The following is a 20,666-nucleotide window of genomic DNA, read 5'->3' on the forward strand; positions in this document are numbered from 1 at the left end:
ACAAAAGGGCGGTTCACACGAAACGACTGAACGCTTCAGTGGCCACTGGCCTTGGACTCGAGAGCCTGGGACGAGCGCTTGGAACAAAGGCCACGCTCGTTCCAGCCCACCGCCCGCTCGGGAATGGGGTCTCGGATCCCGCTACGAGACACTTCTGTTCTGTTGAAATATCCAGACGTGCAAAGCTTGCGGGCGAGTGGGTCAACTGGACGCAGAAGGCGAACGTCGAAAGCACACTGCGAGGCTCGGAAGATTGGGGGCCTTCCTATTTGCCGAAGAGCAGCGCGTGCACTCCAGCGCGGTGACTGTGGGCCCAAATATTGGCACAAATATTGAATTGATTCTAATATTAGGTCGTCATGGGGTGAAACCCACTACCACTTTGGGCCGATGAAGATGCCCATCTTTGGACAATGATGATACAGGGCCATTTTTATGCAACATTAATTTGTCCAATAAAACTCTACCACTAACCTCTAGCCCTAACTCATATTACGCCATGATTTCAAACCTGGTACCGAGTAATGCTCCAGCCGGGGCTTAGAGGGAGACGAACAGAGAATTTATGCTCGTCGAAATTTTTATTTGAACAGGAATTATGAGAGCAGAACAACCCAAAACACAATTTGCGGCTCGATTTCTTTTTTTTTTTTTTTTATGGTCACATGCTGTTCCATCTAGCGTACCAATTATATTCAAAGTCGTGGGTTATCTAAGGCATACCTTCATTATTAAAGGGAAGCTGAAGCGGTTCTGTATTTGAGTAAACACACTTAAATCGTCTTCATTCACCCACCAGGGTCAAGAATATCACGATTATTATTATTATTATTTTTTCTTCAATTTGGTGCATGGAGGCTGCAGAGGATAATGTTCCAAGTACCGCTGCAGCCCTTCCTTCCCGGAGCGTGACGTCATATACAGAGTTTTCGGAATCTCCGTTCTCGCGCATCTTCAGCGCCTGTCGAAGCTATGCACGCGCACTATTCCTATTTCCAAAAGGTCAGAAAGAGACGTCACGACTGGTGTCGGTGCTTGCAACTGCACGCTCTGCCCACACGAGCGACACGCGCTTGGCGGCCCCAAGATCCGAGTATGACGTCACGACTGATCGGAAGTTTTTCGTGCTTTCTCGCGTTTAGTTACATCTTCGAGGAAAACAAACGTGATATTCAGATTCACAGGATAAAAATACTCTAGAATTCACTTCTAACTCGTTTTTTTTTTTCTTTTCAAGATATATATATATATGACATCTTGGGGCTAAGTAGGCTGTTGGCGTATTTTTATGTATATATGAAAGCCGTTTCTTGTGGCTCCCAAGAATATCAGGTTTATTGCGAGAAAAAATCTTTATTGAGTTGAATAAGAAACGAAGGAAAGGGAGAGAGATCTCCAGCGGCCTTGGACTTCAATCGACGGACTCGTTGCCAGCAGTAGCTGTGGGCTTATGTCCTCGCTGCGGCCTCCCCATCGCGGCGTCGTCGGGTTCGTGAACGGCACTGGTCCCGGGATGTTGTGGCGTCGCTCGCAGCCGCAGTGCGCACATGCGGGACACGGCTGGGACGACGGTTCGTTGGGTCGGTCCAGCGTTGGTAGAATCAGACCGGCTGGACTCTTCGTGTCAGGTTCTCTCGAGGGGGTCTTGTGCAGCAGAGGGAATCGCCGCCTGGCGAGTCGAATGCCATTCAGTCGTACGGAGTAGCTTTTTTTAATTTTTAGAAACCTTTTTTTTTTTATTTGAGTTAAAGTTTTCCGCTCTTGTTTTTGGTGAAAAAAAAAAAAAAACGTCAACAAATTAGGATAAATCCTTTACATAAATGAGTAACGTTGCAATTACTCCCGAAAATATGCGAAGATTCCGTTACAAAAGTACCGATAAATGTAGGCGCTCGTTCGATCAAGTTTCTCGCTTCATCCGTGTCCCGTTGAGCTGTATGAATAAGATAGCACTACCTGTCTGGGCCCCAAGAAAAAGCCCGAAGAGACATTCTTTCCTTCCAGGCTCTGCTTCCTGACCAATGAGAAATAATCTACTTCGAGAATCCCTACACGCAACACTGCGCGTGTTGCATTATGGTACTTATTTAGCCACGGAGAGGAGGAAGGCCCCGTTGACGAAGTCCGAGCACTGCGTGAAAATTCAGTCAGCGCTCGCTTGCATTGCAACCATTGGAAACACAGACCTGCAGCAGGGGCCGTAGGAACCTGCCTCGACTCGGCGAGGTGGAGGAGTACCACCGGTCGTGTCTATTTTCTGGCGGCCTAGGTACCACTCCCGGCCCATGAATCATTTAAGAAGGGGCATTGAGGAGACCATGGAACAAGATGAGCGTCCCAGTATACTTCATCTTCCATGCGCTATGGTAGTCCTGTCTTTATCCTCGCACAAACACTGGCGCGTCGGAAACCCCAAGAACGTTCCCCGGCATTCTATTCGTGTTGGTAGGCCACACCTACAGTAATGTCACATATTCGAAAATGCAAACACTGTATTTGGTCGTGACGGTATGTCGTGGAGCGATGTTGGCAAAGCGAAACCTCGTGCGAAGGTGGTTTGGTCGCCATCTTCAATATTGCGAGTGGTCTATCCAAGGCCATTGAACGGGGGAGGTGTATGAGGCAGTTGTCACGAGCGAGTGCTCCGCCGCCATGCGCTTCCAATGGGATCGAGACGAGGCCTCGCGCTTTGTCAGACGCTACTTGGAAATACATATCAAGGGACCTTCCTTCCTTCCATGTTCCTCGATCAAATTCACGCCTTTCTTCCCAGTACCGACAATCATTGTTGTGAAAACGGGCGAAACAGGCGCTTGGAGCTATGCCGCCATTTGTTTCTAAAAGCCGCACGAGCCCTCGTGCATTGGCGACGTCGACAAACAAGACCCATCCAGGGACTTTCCTTGCAGGTGCCAAGAACCATGAGGTGGCAGCCCCTGCCGGTGCTCGTCCTAGCTGCTCTACTCGTGCACGTGAGTCGGCAGAAACTTCTCCCTTCAAAGGGTACAGTGGAATTTATTTACCCTTAATGCACGAAGGGAGGTAAGATGGCAATGAAATCAACTAAGGGTGCACTTAGTAAAAGTTCCTTCGAAAAAAAAAAAACATCACAAATGGCAGCCATTGAAGAGGGAAGATGGTTCCAGTCATGTGGTCTTTGAGGTATAAATGAGACGTCGAATCTGTGAGTGTGAACGCTTGGTATACCAAGCTTATAGACCTTCTACTGGTTGGAGCTGAGCTAGTTGGTTTACATTCTTGGGTGGTGCCAGCTGAACACTATTAGAAACAGGAATTTACAACCAGGGTTTGTAAATTCCTGTGTCTGATAGTCCTCAGCTGGCACCACCCAAGATTATAGACCTTTTCACCTCAGTATTTACTTGACCGGTTGACAGAGGGCGCTGAAATACCCGGCGCCATAAGGTCTGAAGTACGCAGCTGTAGCCTTGGTTATTGTAAGGCACTTTCCACGTCTGAGCGAGAGAAGAGGTGAAAGGGAGATGAAAAATAATGGACGGGAAGAAGAGAAACCAGAAGAAGGAGAGGGTGCGAAGGGATGTCGCACGCTATCTTCCGCTGATATATGTGCCAACGGACGGAGTCTTGCCGGCCTAAAACGTTGGGTATTCTGAATGATCGAAGTACCGTCATCGCTTGATCATGCCGCGGGCGCTCCTATTGGATGCCGGCGATGCGTCGCCAATTTTAGCTCATGGCGCATCCCACATCCAAACGGGCACGCTTCTATTGGTCTGCTGTGGCTGCCGGTTAGTGTAGATGCCGGCGCCGCGCCGCCGCGCCAAACTAGATTGGCGGCAACGCTCCGCCATTTTTGGCTCAAGTGCGTCCCAGCAAGCACCCGCTTGGCGGTACTTGTTTGTAAAATTGATCCAGCGCTTTATGCGGCCAATTAGCCGCCTGGGTTGCCGTCTACATAGCCTGCTCGTTGCCGCTTGCATTGCCTGCTTCGCAGCCCGGTATCTCCCCCCCACCCCTTTCCTCCCTCCCGACCCGCTTCTCGCCCTTCCCCCGAGCATTCGCACCGCTTTCGCGATTTTCGCCCAGCTTGTTCTGCAGTGGGCGAGAGGCGAGGATCGATGCAAGTTCTTTTTATTCACAGTTTATTACGGGCGCAAATGCAGGAAACAAAATTACTATTATGTACACAACCTTTTGTAGAATACAGAGAAGTCAAATAGATAGCATGTAAAACAAAAAAAGTCACAGGACAACATGGGAGAAACCAACAAAGAAAGGCACAACACCAGTTATAAGACACATATGTAAAAAAAGACATTCCAGTGAACATTTTTCAGTAGTTATGCATATCATCCTCTGAATGCTTTGCTGTGAAAACGCCAAATATAGACATAATATGTATATATATATATATATATATATAAAAGAGGGAAAAATTGCGCGGGCGCCATACCACAGCCGCTAGCCTTGTGTTTCTTACTCTGTCCTCGTCTTTTGTGCGCTTTTAAAACCAAGATGAATAACTACCAACTAGCCCAACTTTCCACCCTACTCCACCCTACTGCTAGCCTTGTACCTGCTCCACGAGTGGTAACTTTAGTGCACTACAAAGCTTCTCACGCGCTCAAAGTCTTTATGAAAATCACTGATTTAGGGGTTTGGGATGTTGCTCAGCAAGTTTCTAATTGGAACCATATGTCCATTTCCACCAATTAAAAACAGTTAATTAACGAATTTTAATTAATTACCCGACTTGTCCCAAAGATTAGCCACCCACATAATGTCTGCCTGGCCGTATAACCCACCTGCAAAAGCCGCATTAGTGTGGCTGTTACACATTTTTGAAAACCGGAGACGACGGACGAAGAAGGGGACAACACACAAAACGTCTCAATCGGGTCTTCAAACTCTGAGATTGCTAAACACGTACAGGAGTGCAATAATTGTCTGCCGGAGTGGGGGTCTACTGTTGTTTTGAGCAAAGAAAAAGATTGCGCAAAAAGAGTTTTGAAAGAGACAATTAGAATCACGACTGTAGGAAACTGTATCAGTCAGCCATCAATCGCATTAGACGAAGCGACCCGAAAATTTTTGCTGTTGTAAATTTTTTTTTTTTTTATTTTTTTTTGTATGTTTTAATGCGGCGTGCTTGTGCGTGGTACGAGATGCGAGTTAGGCCTTGCAGCTTGTGTGAAGGTGTGTGCGTTGGGTCCGACCTTCGGGGGTTGCGACAATGAAGGGAGTTCGGAGATTTGAATTGTTATCAGACTAGTCGAAGCGACCCAAAAAGTTTTGTGTTGTTAACAATTTTTTTTTTTTTTGCCAGTTAGGTTACGTGGGGTGTGAAGGTGTGGTTCCTTGGGTCCGACTTTAGCGGGTGTGATGATGGTGCTTGTATTGCAATGCTTTGTACAAACTAAGTGAGGTGATAAGAGAGAGAGAGAAAAAAAAAAAAAAAAAAGGTCAAGACGAGATGTACCCTGGCTAAAAGTTGGTGTGACGTGGGAAGTTCCGGAAGACGTGTGGGAGAGATGCTATATAAACGACTGTTCAAATAAAATTTAGTAGCTGCGTTTGAGACGTTTTGTGTGTTGTCCCCTTCTTCGTCCGTCGTCTCCGGTTTTCAAAAATGTGTAACATCAACCAGCTCGCCTGCCTACTTACTTTATCTTTAGTGTGGCTGTCACGTTTTTTTTTAAACAAATGTGTCAGAATAAAAAAAAGACCCTATATATATATATATATATATATATATATATATATATATATATATATATATATTCTTGTAAACATGCACTCGTATCATATAAGCACGAACTTCACGCTTTTTGTGCCTTCCTCGCAGCAGCAGATCTTTTGAGGTTCTTTTTGGAGACCCGTTCACTAGGCGCAGATGCCATTGGAAACGTGTATGGCATTCGAAGACTCATTCTGACAGTCTGGTGAATACAGAACGCCTTCCGAATGCTCTGCCATGAAAGCACAGACATTCTGCAGCACATCTTCTCTGAAGGCTCCAATACATAGCAGAAAGTTCTCCTCCAGTTATTCGACCAGTTCAAGGCAGGTGGCTGCCGGCACAGAGATGGCGCCGAGAGTTGTACCTGCCATGTCCCCTTGTGCACGTGCCAAAAACTGCTGCTCTGAGCGAAGCCATTCATCCCTTCAAGAAGTCAGGGCAGGTGGCACAGGGGTCAGGGGTCCCCGGCATATCATTCCAAACCTTCACCGAAGAAGTTTTCGAAAGCAAATTTTCTCTCCTAATACAACCATGCGCGTTGCCGGTATTATAGGGACTTTAGCAAACCGTTTTACCGTACATCCCGCGTACCACACTATACCGGACCCTTTGAAGCATGCCTTCAAGCGCGCGCCCGGGTGATGCCGTGACCTCGGGGCACCCGCTTAAAAGCATGCTTCAAAGGGGCCGGCAGTGCTGTACGCGGAACACGGTAACGGTTTGGTAAAAATCCCAATTTATTGAATCGTTACTCAATTACTGTTACTCTTATTTAAACTTATTTAACGGTACAAGAGGCCGCAGCTAAGGGTTCGTGACGTGGACAGAAGGCACAGCGCTATTTTTCGGGCGATTTTTCTTCCGAGATGTTGCATTCGAAAATGGGTCCTTTTAAAAGTGATTCTAGCAGAGATCCCCGTTCTTGTGGGCGTGATCGTTTGCCAGGTTAGCGTAAGAGGCCCACTTGTTATGCCTGATATAAAACAGTTGATCACTTTCGGATATGTTTTGAACGAACGTAACCGAAACGAAACTGCCTCTCGCACTGGAAATCCTTTGGGAAATGGAAGCACGACAAGTCCTTTGTCCTTTGACCAGCCGGAGTTCTTGCACAATTTCGCCGCGCAACATCGCTAACGCATCCTTTTGTGAGAACACCCGAGCGCACGACGTCAAATTTCTGCTCGCCAATCAGACACCACTTTCCGCAGATCGATCTCTTCGAGCAGACGACCGGCGCCCGGAACCACTGTGCGGTACCAGTTTACGTTACTACCAGCCAGGGATGGGCAAAATACATGCAAATATGTATCGAAATACAAATACAAAATACTTCGTCAAAAATGTATTTAATTACAAATCTAATTACATTTCCAAAAAAAGCATTTAAATACAAGATACAAATACAACCAAATGTATTTGGTCTACTCCAAATACTTTTCCAAATACATTCCTCAAAATTTCCGTCAGCGACTTCAAGGCACCTGCAACTGGTTTCTGGGTATCTCATTTTAATTTTGCATCGCACACTCGGGAGTTAGTGTGCGAGGCTCTAGTAACGTAATAGAAATATAATCACAAAAAAATGTACTCACCTTGGACGTATAATAATAGGTAAAAAAAGTACAGAGCTTCAAGCAGCTTTTTTTGCCGATTACATTTTGGTATAGACCAACAGAGAACCGAGACGACCAAGACGCGCAGCACTAGCTAGAAATTTTTTTATTTGTTGCAACTCGCACTAATTACGAAAATCTGGACGATCCGGGAATTTAGAATGTTCCAGGCAAAAATATGGATGGAAATCAGGCTGGAAAGCATCACAAGTTGTCACAGGCACTTATTTAACCTGCAGTCTGCCTGTGAACGTCGATTTCGTCACTATTCTTGCCCTGGACTGGCACCGTAATTGCGTGGACTAGCACCGAAAAAAAGCCCGTGCGTCCACTTCCCCGCACAACACTCGGAGAGCCAATCACCGCAACTTACGGAGGCAGCTCAGCGAATGACGATGCCGAAACATATGTTTAGACCGAAAAACGCAGTCTGAGTTGTGACATTAAGGCAACGCAAAACGTCACGCTTGCATTCTTTATGTCACAACGCAGACTGCGTTTTTTTTGGTCTAACTTAGTACTAAAAAATATTTCTGAAAATATTTAAAAAATACCTTTACTTAAACTACATTTGAAGTTCCCTTCATGCGTTCTGACATATGTAAATACTAAATTAGTAGGCCCAAAATACCTTTCACAGAGATTTCTTTAAAACATGTATTTATTTCATGCAAAATATACTCCAACCCTAATAAAGATGCAGCGATAAAAAATATGTGCAGAATACTCTTAAAATACCTGGAAATCCTAAATACTGTATTGAAAAGCTCGCCTACCAGAAGTTCATTTCAAGCAGATACGGAGTACACTGAAGTGCCTAAATACAACATTTGATTTGTTTGTCAATTGAGTTGTGCAGCATCGCACTGGTAAATCAGTCCAGTTTATGTTATTGTTTCCTTTCTTCTACCAAGAACAGACCTGATGAGTTCCTTGCGCACCAATCACAAACGGGGTTCGGGAACTACAACCACAACACTTGCTGATACTGGAAAGTTTCAGCAAGTGCTGTGAGCAGATATTCTTGGCGTGTAATTCTGTTAGCACAATGTTAGTGCACTGAATGCGTATACTCACCATTGTACGTGATGTGAGCAGTGACTTTAATATAGTGACGTTAATGACCATATTAAATAGTCAACTAGTAAAGAAAAGCAAAATAACTATTTTAAAGTGAAGAAACTAGCTTCACTCGCTTCATCCTGGGTGGTGCTACGCAGAGAAACAATAAAATTTTTTCTAGGAGCCGTTTTTAGGGATATTGTTTTAGCGACTGCGCCCAATTATTATTAGCTGTATTAATGCTTGCAGTAAGAGAAATCGTCCATGAACTTCAAAACACTGTTTCCCCTTTGACAGACTCCCGAGGAGAATATCGAATACTTGGAACCTTAATAAGTGCAGGGCTGGTCACCGGCCAAATGATTACCTTAAATATGTAGGCTATATAAGGCTCTAGAGCAGTCGACGGAACTGTCAATCAAGTGTTCAGTGCGTCATGGTGTTTGTGCTCGTTTCTAATGGTTAGTTGTGGGATGTATTTAGTAGTACCTTCAGATACCGCAAGGACACAGTTACTAACAAAATCCCCCCAAAAATGAGTAGCTGGTGTAGCTGTGTAGCTATAGAATATCCATTTTGTATTCATTCTGTATTATTTTGTCCCCATTCGAAATACGTGAGAAAGGTATTCAAAATATATCATAAATATTCATAAAAAAAATTAGATATACAAAAAATATAATTCCTTTCCCCTCTCAATACATTTGTGCACTAAAAATGCACAAACGGCATCTTGAGGGGCAAGGAATTATATTTTTGGTATATCTAAATTTTTTTTCTGAATAATATGTATGATATATTTTGAATACCTTTCGCACGTATTTCGAATGCGGATAAAATAATACAGAATGAATACAAAATGAATATTCGTATTCAATATATTTCAAGTTCGTTTCAAGTACGGCCTCTTTTTGCTAAGGAGGGGCTTACCTACAATTTTCCTATTTGAGATTAGAATTCATTACTAAACACGTTTGCTGGTCTTATCATCCATGCTCAAAGAAGGGTCTTCTTCCATATGATTCATCGCACTCTAAGCTGGTCAAGAGAAGCATTGCCTCGTCTTGCCTACAAGCTGCACTCGAGAAGTCATGTCATCATGTCGTTAACGATAGTTTTTCCCGGCAGGTTGAGAGACCTGACCGTGGCAGGCTTCCCAACTTCGGTTTTATTGAGCGTTGCGGAGGGTTTGCTAAAGAAACTCAAGGGGGAACCCCGTCCCCAGAGGGAAAGGCCAAATAAGAGACCGCTCGTAATACCGAATCTCCATAAAATTTCACACAACTTGAAAAAAGTTGCCTTGAGATACGATGTGCCATTGGTGTTTTCTGCTCCGTGTAAGCTGGCGCAACTATGTGCAAGAGTTGCCGATAAGAAGGACAAAGGCCCCGCTTGCTCGGTGAAGCGTAAGAATCAATATGTTGTTTGCAAAATGGGAGTTGTTTACACGATTCCACTAACGTGTGGGGAAGCCTACGTCGGTCAGACGGGCAGATGTGTTGATCACAGACTGCGGGAGCATGACTTGTCGGTTCGACCTGTGGTGGGAGCTGTAGGGGGGCATTTGCCATTGCACTGTCATGGATGTGGGTGCAAACCTATCTTCAGTAAGACTGGTATCATTGGCAAATGAAGGGACAGAATGGTTAGAGAAATTTTAGAGGCGCATGCAATTATCAAAGCAGGCGCGAACTGCGTAAGTCAAACGTCACTGGGCCTGAGTAGCAAAGAGATTGTTTTTTTGGACACGTGGTGAATGTATCATGTGACGTGGGCGGAGTTGCTGTTTTCTTTGTTTTGTTTTCATGTGATTAAATTTCAGTTGAGAGTCCGCGCTTGTCCTGTTTGCACTTCCTTTAGTCCCCGTTTACTGTGCGCTGCAGGCACGTAGCCAGGATTTTGTTTCAGGGCGGGGGGGGGGGGGGGGGGGGGGGGCCGCCCATGACAAAATGCTGTATGAGGGGGAGGGGGGGCCCGGGCCCCATGGGCCGCCCCCCTGGCTACGTGCCTGGTGCGCTGTTTGCCTTTTCGTCAGTATGAACCAATTAACCCACATCGACACCCTGGCAACAGCTCTCGCTCTCCCCTCAATGGATTTCAACAATTGAAATCTTCATCTTTTTACGTGCTCGCGCGATCGAACACATCATTTCTGCCTGCCTGTATCGTAAGGTGCGTGTTTTGTTTTTGTTATTGTTTGTCATGTCCCTACTTCAAACCAAACGAAAAAAAAAAAAAAAAACAATAAACATAAACGTTCGTTTCGTACGGCGCGCCCCAAAAAATAATATCCTTGAAAAGGCAAAGAAACAAAGGCTCGTGTTCACTCGTGCTTCTCACCAGCATTTCTATACGACCAACCGCCAGGATCGCGACATGCAACAGCACGACACTCCGGCTTCTGTGACGTCATTTGTTGCCACTTGGGGACCACATTTGTGTATGGGCGGGATAGGACGCTAAACACACCAGTCGGAGACGCGCATGCACCATAATACCATAATGCGGGCACGTCTGCGTCCGCGCGCGCGTTCGTCGTGCGTCGGGTTATCGCGCTCAGAAAAACGCTCCAGGCGGGTCACGCTTAACCCTAACTTAATAACATTTCAGCTCAGGTAAGTGCAACTTAATTACTTTTCATGAGTAACTTGTACAGCTCTGGCCCGCAGTCATCGGATCGTTGTTTCCTGTGCATCGCGTGTTACATCTATGCTCGCGACTGAGCGGCACTATGATAATAGCATGATGCAACCGCAAACGTTTCAACTCGTGTAGCCAGGAACAAATGCTTGTCTTTCACAACCAAGGAGCAAGGTCCAGAGAACTCACGCCCTTTCGTTCTTTTCTTAATTTTTAATCATGGTATTATTTATAGTCGCTGACAGGTTAAAAGTTTAGGGTTCGATTCCCCACCGCCCCCGCCCGTTTCGATCTGGATGAGTTTCGTACCGGCACTCGTTCGTGTAATCACTACTGCGTGATGCACGTTAAAAACCCCAGGTTAGCGGTTGTACTGCACTGGCTTAATTTCTCATCTACAGCTAAGAGACCGATTACCCGTTGTGGTGCATCTCCATCAAAGCTGTATAAACATAGAGAAAAACCAAGTTTCGTTTTTATTATTATTTAAAGTTCAGGGGACACTCCTTGCACCTCTTTCCAGGCTTTAGCAGAGCGAACACTGGACAGGAGGCGACCTCCCTTCCAGCATTCACTCGGCTGTGCTGCAGTGGAAAGGGGTGAGCTTCCCCTGAGAATGTTGGCCCCGCATAGCGAAAACGACCTTCAGCCCAGGCACCGGCGGGCTGATGCAACCGGACACGCCAGCGGGGGAGAGCGAGCCACGGAGAAGAACGTGACACCTGGAACAGAACAGACGGGGCGCGGTCGCAGACCAAACAAGACGCTTCTCAACCGATTGTATCCTAAAAGTTCAATACTTACATCCTGCATTATCCCAAATTAACCGGTACATCACAGTCGCTCGTTCTTATCTCGGGATAAAGGGCATGACATAAACCCCGAGACTGCAGGCAAAAAACGACACGAACACTAAAAGGTCTCGATTGATCGTGCCGTTCTTTGCCTGCAGTGTCGGGGTTCATGTCATGTTCAGTCTAAACCAGCTCCTTTGCGCCCTTCCATTCACTTCATAGAGGGCAGTTGTATTTCACCCACCAGCTCCTCAGCCTAACACGAAACTTGGGGGCGTCGTAAACAAACCTCGAACATCCTTCAAGATGACATCCGCTGCCCAGTGTGCCACGCAGATCGGGCTCTTTGATGCGATAGCATTCTTTAGCACCCCCCTTCGATTTCGTGGACTTTTCCGGCCCCCTAATGCGCAGTATATAGGTTTCCCCGCTAACTTTAGCAGAGAAATTCACGTTATGGGTGACCTGCACCAGTTCACCCTCCCTGCTAAATATAGCGGAAAAGTTTTCGTCGCGTGACCTATTCACCAATTTAGTTTCCCCGCTAAATTTAACGGAAAAGTTTGCGTCACGCGACCTATGCACAAATTCAGTTCCCCTTCTAACTTTGGTGGGAAAACGTTTACCGGTCCTAGACGCCGGCCTTGACGTCGTCCATGGGCTTGTAAGAAAAGATGGGCACGACGAATGCTCTGGCAATTCAGAGACAACCAACAATAATGAATTCTGCAGTTTTTTTTTTTTTTTTTTCTCTTTCGAAAGGAGTCTTAGCACAGCGCAAGGTCTTTCTAAAATCTCCAACGTGGTGGTTTCTTTTTGTGCTACCACATGAGCATCGTATGCAACTGTGGCATAAGGAAGGGACCGGAAGTCTCTTGAGAGAGGCTGCTTCCAAAGACGATAGCCCCCGTGGAATGGCTCGCGCAGGCGGCAAGCCGGAGGGCGGTGAGCCGGAGGGCGGCGAGCCAGTCTGCGCATGAGCCCGTGGACGACGCCTTCCTGCCCCGGCTGCCGGCCGACATGGCCAAGCTGGTCAAGGTGGCCGTCCGCTGCACCCGGGCCGCCCTCAACGTCCGCCTCGAGTTCGACCACCCGTTCCGGGGCCTCGTCTACTCGAAGGTCAGTGGCCCTCCTGCGAACCCTCACCTGAACGAGCCAAGCTCACAAATTCGCCCGCTTTTCGGCACACTGCAGGAAAACTCATATCCGAGATGCAATCCATGGAACAATTGCCGAGAAGGGATGCGTCGAAACGTGTGTTTAAAAATTTGGCCCCTAATATCTCACGTTTCATTTACGAATTACGATTAGAGAATGCTCCCAGCTAAGAATATTAATCAGTTTTTAAGATGCGTTCCCATGAAGGCCTGCAGTGGGGACAGGTTATTTATAACGTGACCTTCAGGCTCGCTAACCAAGTTTTGGTCTTGAAACTTGAATACGCTCCAGATGAAGAGTGACCCAAGTTCCTTGTAATTATGGGCCCCCGTTCAAGCTGATGTGATTCGTGCAATCCGAGAAGTAGCTGTCCATCATCCTGGCGGATGTTCCTTGGGCCTGCACTCTGTCCCGTCTTGTCCGTGGCCTGTAGTCCCCTTGACATTTCAGCTATTGTTCTGGGGTCATTTGACGCTTTACTGACGCACTGTGCAGGTGAAGTCCTCAGCTGCTAACGGCACTACCGAACGTCGGGCACACGTATACGTGCCATTGGACTGATATGCTCGCTTTCGAGATCCTGGTTGCGCATTTATTACAGTTGTCCACAGGTCGGAGCTTCTATGGGGGTCAAGAGCGAGCTATGTGAGGACATTCCCAATGGGCAGTCACGGCGCTAGCAGCGAAATGTCACGATTCTATCGCATATTTGTAGTTGAGCATTCTCTGCAACCTACCCGGTGAACCTTTCTGAATTAGCTTTTCTTCGTCGTCTAGACATGCAAATGTGTTATGCGGGCTTCCCCTTTGAAGGGTACAACGTAGAAACACAGTTGGTCTGTGGGTTCATAGAATGACTTGTTTTATTGGCATTTTGCCATCACACTTTGCCCGTCGGCCAAACAAAGAAAAGACTAAAAGGCTCAGCGCAGTCGTATCAGACAGATTCACCTGGAGGGGCCCCCGCTACCGTACTAGGCATATTCGTGGGAAGTGGGGAGCTGCAAAATGGAAGAGGCTCCGAGGACCAGAGCCTCCGCCAACGAGAGAGTCTCCGGCACCCCCCCTCTACCCCCCCCCCCCCCCCCCCAAACGAGAGAGTCTCCAGCTCCCCCCCTTCCCTCCCCCCTCTCTCGGGGGTTTCGGGCCGGCTTATAGAGCCAGCGGGAAGTGGACGTGCACGGGGTAGGTGGCGTGGCTTAGCACGCAGATGGGTCGCGTCCAAGATCACTCCCAAGGGTGTGCCAGTGGCAGATTCACCCAGAAGGGCGAGGGAGACACCGCCCTCTTTGAAGAATGCTGCCTCGCCTCGTGTCAGGGAGCCACCACCGTGGCGGTCCCCGCAGCCTGCATGTCCTAGGCCTAGATAGGGAGGCGGGGAACACGTGGTTCCCACAACGGGTCGGCTTTCTGAAAAGAACGAGTCAAAATATCAGAAACCATTGCCAAGTCCAGGTATTCACGTGCACTAGCTTAACTCAGCTTTCCGTGAAATTGCTTCCATTGATGTTTCCAAATCTCGTTTCGCGTGAGTCGATCCAGGGTCACAATACTTAGGTCTACTACGTGTAGAAAAGTAAATGCGGAAGCTAGCGTTTTCGCCGTCCATCAATGGTACGGGGAGTGCCTGCTCTTCCCCGAGGGGTCGTCCACAATTTCCGAGCCAATCGCACGTCTCGGCGATTCTCCCAAGGGCCACTTCGGCGATCCAGAGTGCCGCCACGTTCACGGGGACAGCACTCCGGGAGCGGCCGAGTCGAGGCGAACGTTCGAGTTCGCGGTTCGGGCGGACCGCTGCGGGTCGACCAAGGTGGAGCGGAAGCCCAGGGAAGGAGATTCCTACCTCGAGAACACCATCGTGGTGCAGAGCGAACTGGGCATTCAGGTGAGCCATTCCTCACGAAATCGGCTGCAACAAGCAGCTGCCGTCCTCGTCCGAGGTGGTTTGTACACACGAGGACTAAGGAGAGGTACGGGGTGCGGCCCAGGACTGGTCTGACTCGGCGCGGCGCCTCCGCTGTTCGTGGGACAGCAACACGGAGCGCACGGTGAGCTCGTCCATCAGCGTGGACCAGCTGGACGTGATAGCGGCCCGGTACGCGGGCTCCTCGGCCGCCGACTCCTACATGGACGTCCAGCACGGCCGCGGACCCTTCTCGGCGCCGGTCACGGGCCTCGTGAAGATCGGCGAGACGCTCACGCTGGTCGTGTACGCGCTCGGCTCCGACGTGCACGTCAAGGACTGTCTGGCTCACGACGGTGACCTGGGCCACACCGTGCAGCTAACCGACGCCCACGGCTGCGTGGCCAAGCCCAAGCTGCTGGGGCCCTGGCAGAAAACGACCAAGACCGGCGCCACGGGGGCCAGCACCATCGCGTTCGCCTACCTGAAGGCCTTCAAATTCCCGGACAAGGTATCGTGACCCTGATCGCGCACTCTCTGCTTCGACTTGCCTCCGGGCAGCGGATAAAGCGGGAGATACACGCTCTCAACCAGGGTCCAAATGCTCTCGGAGGCTTCGTGAATTAGCACAGAACGTCGTTCGTCCATGCACTATTGCTCAGAGGATCGGAAAATGATAATTAATACAACGTTTTAGGATTATGTTACGGTAATACCGACGTCACAACGGGGCGGGGAACAACCAGATTTGTGCGGTATCCGTTACAAGTAAGGAAGCGTGTTTTCGGAATTAATTTTTCTTTGAATTCGTGTTTTTTCGGGATTTGATTTTCCCACAGATTCGGTGCTTTTCGGTGTCGGAAAAACTTGGGTGTTTATCAGGGCTTACGTTGAAAAAAACAAGAACCGTGATTCTCCTCTGAAGGGACCGTGACACGAATACTTGAAAAAACGTCCCGGTAGCGATAAGAAAAAGAAACATGGGGTTCCGAAGATTGCCTCGCGGACAGTTGAGTTCCCCGTCAAACTTGGTTTTTCCTTATCAAGGACAGCTCTAATTCCCGCTTCTTACGTTTCCCCCGATTTGAATAAAACCGGCTCGGGGGTTAACTTTCAGGGTTTATCGGTATTTACCGAAAACACGGAGCGAACGCAGGAGTGGAGGTCGTCTCCTCTCCAGAGTTCGCTTTGCCCAAGTGGAAAGAGCTGGGAGGGACTTCCTGGCCATGACGTCACGAAAGGAAACCATAAGAGGGCGCCACTGACACATATCAGTCCAGAGAACACAGGTATTCCAAGCGGAGTGGGGAGTCAGAAACGGAAGTAAAAAGAAAATGGGACACTTTTATAACATGTCGCCGAGAGGCATCCAGTTTGATCAATGCGAAAATTCAGAAAAAGGGTGAGGAATGGATGAGTAATGGTAAGTAAGAAAGATAGAAACGCAGCCAAGAAGTTTTGGGAGTACTTGAACTCACTCGGTGAAAGGACGCAAGCTAGACAGAGGTTCATACTCTCGCATCAGGGAGATCAATTAGAGGGAGATGATGCGATGCGATATATACGAGCAGTCACGTGACGCATATTTTCCCGCTATTTAACGGGGAAACTGAGTGGTTGTATGTGTCACCTGACGTCAGCCCACGTGACGTCGATTTCCCCCGCTAAATGTAGCGGGGAAAGTGGATTAGTGTCTATAGGCCGTTGTATAGGGAGTAGCGCCATTTTGAATACTGTAGCGCCATCTAGCGAGCGTCAGGTTCCGTGGCCATGCTGAGTGGTTAGAATCGTTGGGGAAAGTGCTCTTTGGGGCGCCGCTCTCCCGTTGGGTGCTCCAAGTACTGGTATCTCACTTGGGGCGCGTCTTGTGTTCTTGACTTCGTGAGTTCCGCGGATGATATTTTACAATTCATTGGGAACGTTTTTTGCCCCCCATTATGGCATCAGCCAGTGCGGCGATGCCAAGAAGAGCGACACTGAACGCGCGACCGATAGAAATCGGAGGCGACTGCTCAAAATATTGTATCAGCTTACAGCGATTAAATTTCCCTTCAGGTTTTTTTGTCGTTTTAGATGTATTTGGCGTTTTGCGTCGTCCACAACAATTAATAATAAGGACGCGCGAAATGAGAGCCTAGCAGGGAACGTTCGAAGGCAGTTCCCTCCGGCTTGCAGATGTTTCTAAAAGTTTCGATTGAGGATCCCGTGTCGACGAGCGTTTCCTTTGTCTGGAACTGAAAACAGCCAACTCGAGATGGGTTCCATTGCCGGAGCGAGTCGATCAATGATTCAACAATTCGAAATCGATGAATGAGCATGTTTCAGCTATGGAGATTGAAGTTTTAAGGCGAAAGCCGTATAATGTCTCATCGTTCCGTCAACCTTCAAAGACCTTGAGCGAAAACACGTTGGCGACACGGAAAGTACCATAACGAAAGGTAGCAATGAAACGTCCCAAAAAGTGCGTCGTCAGAGGGTGCGCTGTCTTCGGAGGTTCGCTATCAGGTTTACATCGGTGCTTGGGCCTCAAGTCGTTTTAGGGATAACATAAGAGTTCCTGTGAATTTTTCTTTCCAGCTAGGTTATGTACTAATTTGCAAAAAAGAACGACCCAGTCGCGTTGTGACGAACAACGTAAGTTCACGGCTCTCTGCTATCGCGCAAGAGAACGCTATTAAGAAAAAACGATAGAACTAACTTTTTGACAATTTCCAGCTGCACCCGGCGGCGGAAATGAGCCTTCAACTAAGCGCCGTATCACGATAAAATCGAGTCAGTGTGTCCACTGCAAGATATCAGCATTAGGATCAATTAAGCTAGGCAAAGTTACAAGGTGCAACAGCTATTCTCACGATAAAACTTGAACCTACCTTGCGAGCGTATAGCCCACGTTCATCGACCGTGTACCGCGGTAAGTTCGGTCCGCGCTCTATTCATGAAATGTTCCGAGCACACGCTCGAGAGGATGGCGTCGGGGAAAAGTCTCCTCTGTTTGCGGATGCAACCCACTGCCGCAGGAGGTTTCGCTCATTTGGAAAGCGATGGAGTTTGAAAACATATGTGAGCCGCAGGTACGTGCCTTGTCGGATCCCGTGCGCAACACAGATGTCCTCCGCGATAATATTCTTCGCTTTGGATTGTTATTCGTGCAGCCCGAAGAATGATGTCCCGATGACCAGGGGATTGTCATCATTGACTCCGCTGCAGTTTCATTTGGAAGTAAAATCAAATAGAGAGAACCGCGAAGAAAACCATCCATCTTGGAGAAACAGACGCTTCCAAGGCGTTCATCCGGGTCTTTGTCTCGTTCCTAACCATTCGCTGCTCGACGAGAGTGGCCGTAAAGCGGCACACGCGTCCATCTTGACGTCACCAGGTGATAGCATCGCGTTCCTTGCAAGACTCTGCAAGACGCTCTAGCGTCGACTCTGACCTGATTGGGTGAGGCATGCCTACGTGCGCTCTTGCTATTTTTCAGTAAAATGCGCTAGAGTCGGTGACAGGTAAGAGGTAAGGGAAACTCCTCTTGAGCAGAGCGAACGCTGGAGAGGAGGCGACCTCCTCTCCGCCGTTCGATCTGCTCAAGTGGAAAGAGGTGGAAGGGGCTTTCACTTTACTCTTAACCTGTCACTAACTATAGGTCATACGGCGTGCATTTTCCCGCTATGTTTAGCGGGGAAACTGAGTTTACGTATAGCTCACGTACCGTCGCGTTCCCCAAGGTGTACGTAACTTCACGTGACGCCAATTTTCCCGCTAAATTTAACGGAAAATGCCCGAACGGACGGACGGACAAATGTTTGGGATTGGGGGGCAACGTTAAAAAGCATTTGATGCTTTAAAACGCCGACTCAACCCCCTTTTCCTCCCGACGAGAGAGTCATTCCTCTGGTCAAACATTGACCGCGCTACCCCTCCACAATACCAGCTGAGAGACATGGTTGAGATTTTGGGCTAGAGTCAGGCGGGGGAGTCCCCAATTTCCTCTTTCCCTTCTGGCAGCCAGCCGTGCTAGTTCGTTCGAATTTCCCTACAAAATTTCCGTCAATCTTCTAACCGTTTCTTTGTGGCTCCTTTTCTACCCCAAACCCTCCATCTTCGCCAGCAAAACCCAGCGCTTCAGCCAAATCCGTGACTCAAACATGCTCACTAGAAAAAATGGATGACTTACTCAGCGGTGAGTGAGTGATTCATTTTTACTGGTGTGCGTGTTCGAGTGTGAATGGGTCTTGTGCCCTGTATATTACAAGTATTACAAATGTTCATCGCTCGCTCTGTGGCATACAGCACATAATCCGTCAATCTTTTAAAATGTAGCAGTCTTTGTCCCCAGACCCGTTCTCGTCAAAACAGCAAAGGACTTCCTCATGAATGATCAAACCCCTTTTCCTTTTTCATGTCTTGTTTTCAGTGTTGGGAAACGCTGAGTATACTCACTATTTTACTCGACTTCAAGTACTGCTTGGTTTTGTGAGCATTGCGGTGAAGTGCGCTTTGAACATGTCGGGCCAGGGTGAGCGCTGCTTGTCGACCTGCAGGTGGAAGTCTACCTGGAGTGCAACATCGAGATGTGCAAGCGTCAGTGCTCCGAGCTGTGCAGCGGCGCCAGGCGGAGCAAGCGGCAGGGCCTCAACGAGTCGTCGGGGCTGGCGGAGCCCGCGAGGGTGACCCGGGGCATTCGGGTGGTGGCCCCCGACGACGCCCCGGAGCACGACGACTGGCGCTCGGGTCGGCTGGCCACGGGCGACGTGTGCATGTCGCTGCCGGGCTTCGTCACTTCCCTGTCGGCCATCCTGGCGCTCTTGCTGGGCTCCTGTCTGGCGTCCGTCTCCTTGTTAGTCAGGGTCCGCCAGCTGGCTGCTTTGCCCACTTCTCCGGCCGCGACCAAGAGCCTGATGGACAGCGACACTGGGCGCAAATGCCGCCATCTTTGAAGGGCTAGAGCACATTCCTCCGCGCTGAGAGACGCAACATCATGCTTTGCTCCCCACCCTGCCACCTTTGCAAGCGGCCTCGCGAATAACGCAGCCCGACACAGAAATCCGCAAGTTGCAGGTATATGGTGTCGCTGCCCACACACCGAAGGAGGCTCCCGAACACCAGCAATCGACGCGGCGCTAGAACGATAGACGGAGTTCAAACACCACCGCGGCAATCAAGACACAGCCTGCAACCTCTCGACTCCGCCGCACCACAGTGCGCTGCACGATCAGAGGAGTGCAACTTCCTATTCCGCCCGTGGAACGTGAATTGGTAAACCCTGGGAGTCCGCAGCGCCATTTGAATCTCCTGGTATCCGGAGGGGCTGTACGAAAATCAACATGGCGGCACAGCGAAACCAAAACCGCACGACAGCGCCATTGTGCTTGGACGAATGAGTGGTAGCTTACGCCACCTAGAGTGAAAAAAAAAAGTATATATATATATATATATATATATATATATATATATATATATATATATATATATATATATATATATATATATATATATATATATATATATTGTAGTTTTTTGGGTTTTTTTTTGCGCGCGGTTTTTGTGTTGCTCTGCTAGGCTTCTGCTGCTTTGCGGCTGGTTTTCGTGTTTCAATGCTAGTTAATGTGCGTTAAAACGCACACAAGCCAGCACTGAAAAGCGAGACCAGCAGCAAAGCAGCAGAAACCTAGCAAAGCAACAAAAGTGACACATACATAAAAAAAATATGCAATACTTGTTCTTTTGCGTTCATTTTAATTCAACAGGCAGTAGAAAAGTTTTCACTAATTTGC

The 20,666-nt window shown here is 48.3% G+C and overlaps 1 protein-coding gene across 1 annotated transcript; it reads left to right on the top strand.

The window, feature by feature from the left end:
* Nucleotides 1-2,947: 2,947 nt before the first annotated feature.
* LOC115313153 lies at nt 2,948-20,308 on the top strand. Its single transcript, XM_029972072.3, has 5 exons — nt 2,948-2,972; nt 12,762-12,953; nt 14,686-14,877; nt 14,981-15,406; nt 19,434-20,308. Exons 2-5 carry the CDS (start codon nt 12,855-12,857, stop codon nt 19,827-19,829), a joined length of 1,113 nt encoding a protein of 370 aa, XP_029827932.2. The 5' UTR covers nt 2,948-2,972; nt 12,762-12,854; the 3' UTR covers nt 19,830-20,308.
* The last annotated feature ends 358 nt before the right edge of the window (nt 20,309-20,666 follow it).

This window comes from Ixodes scapularis, unplaced genomic scaffold (genome assembly GCF_016920785.2).
Source record: "Ixodes scapularis isolate PalLabHiFi unplaced genomic scaffold, ASM1692078v2 PGA_scaffold9__187_contigs__length_104089568, whole genome shotgun sequence".
Lineage (NCBI taxonomy): Eukaryota > Metazoa > Arthropoda > Arachnida > Ixodida > Ixodidae > Ixodes > Ixodes scapularis.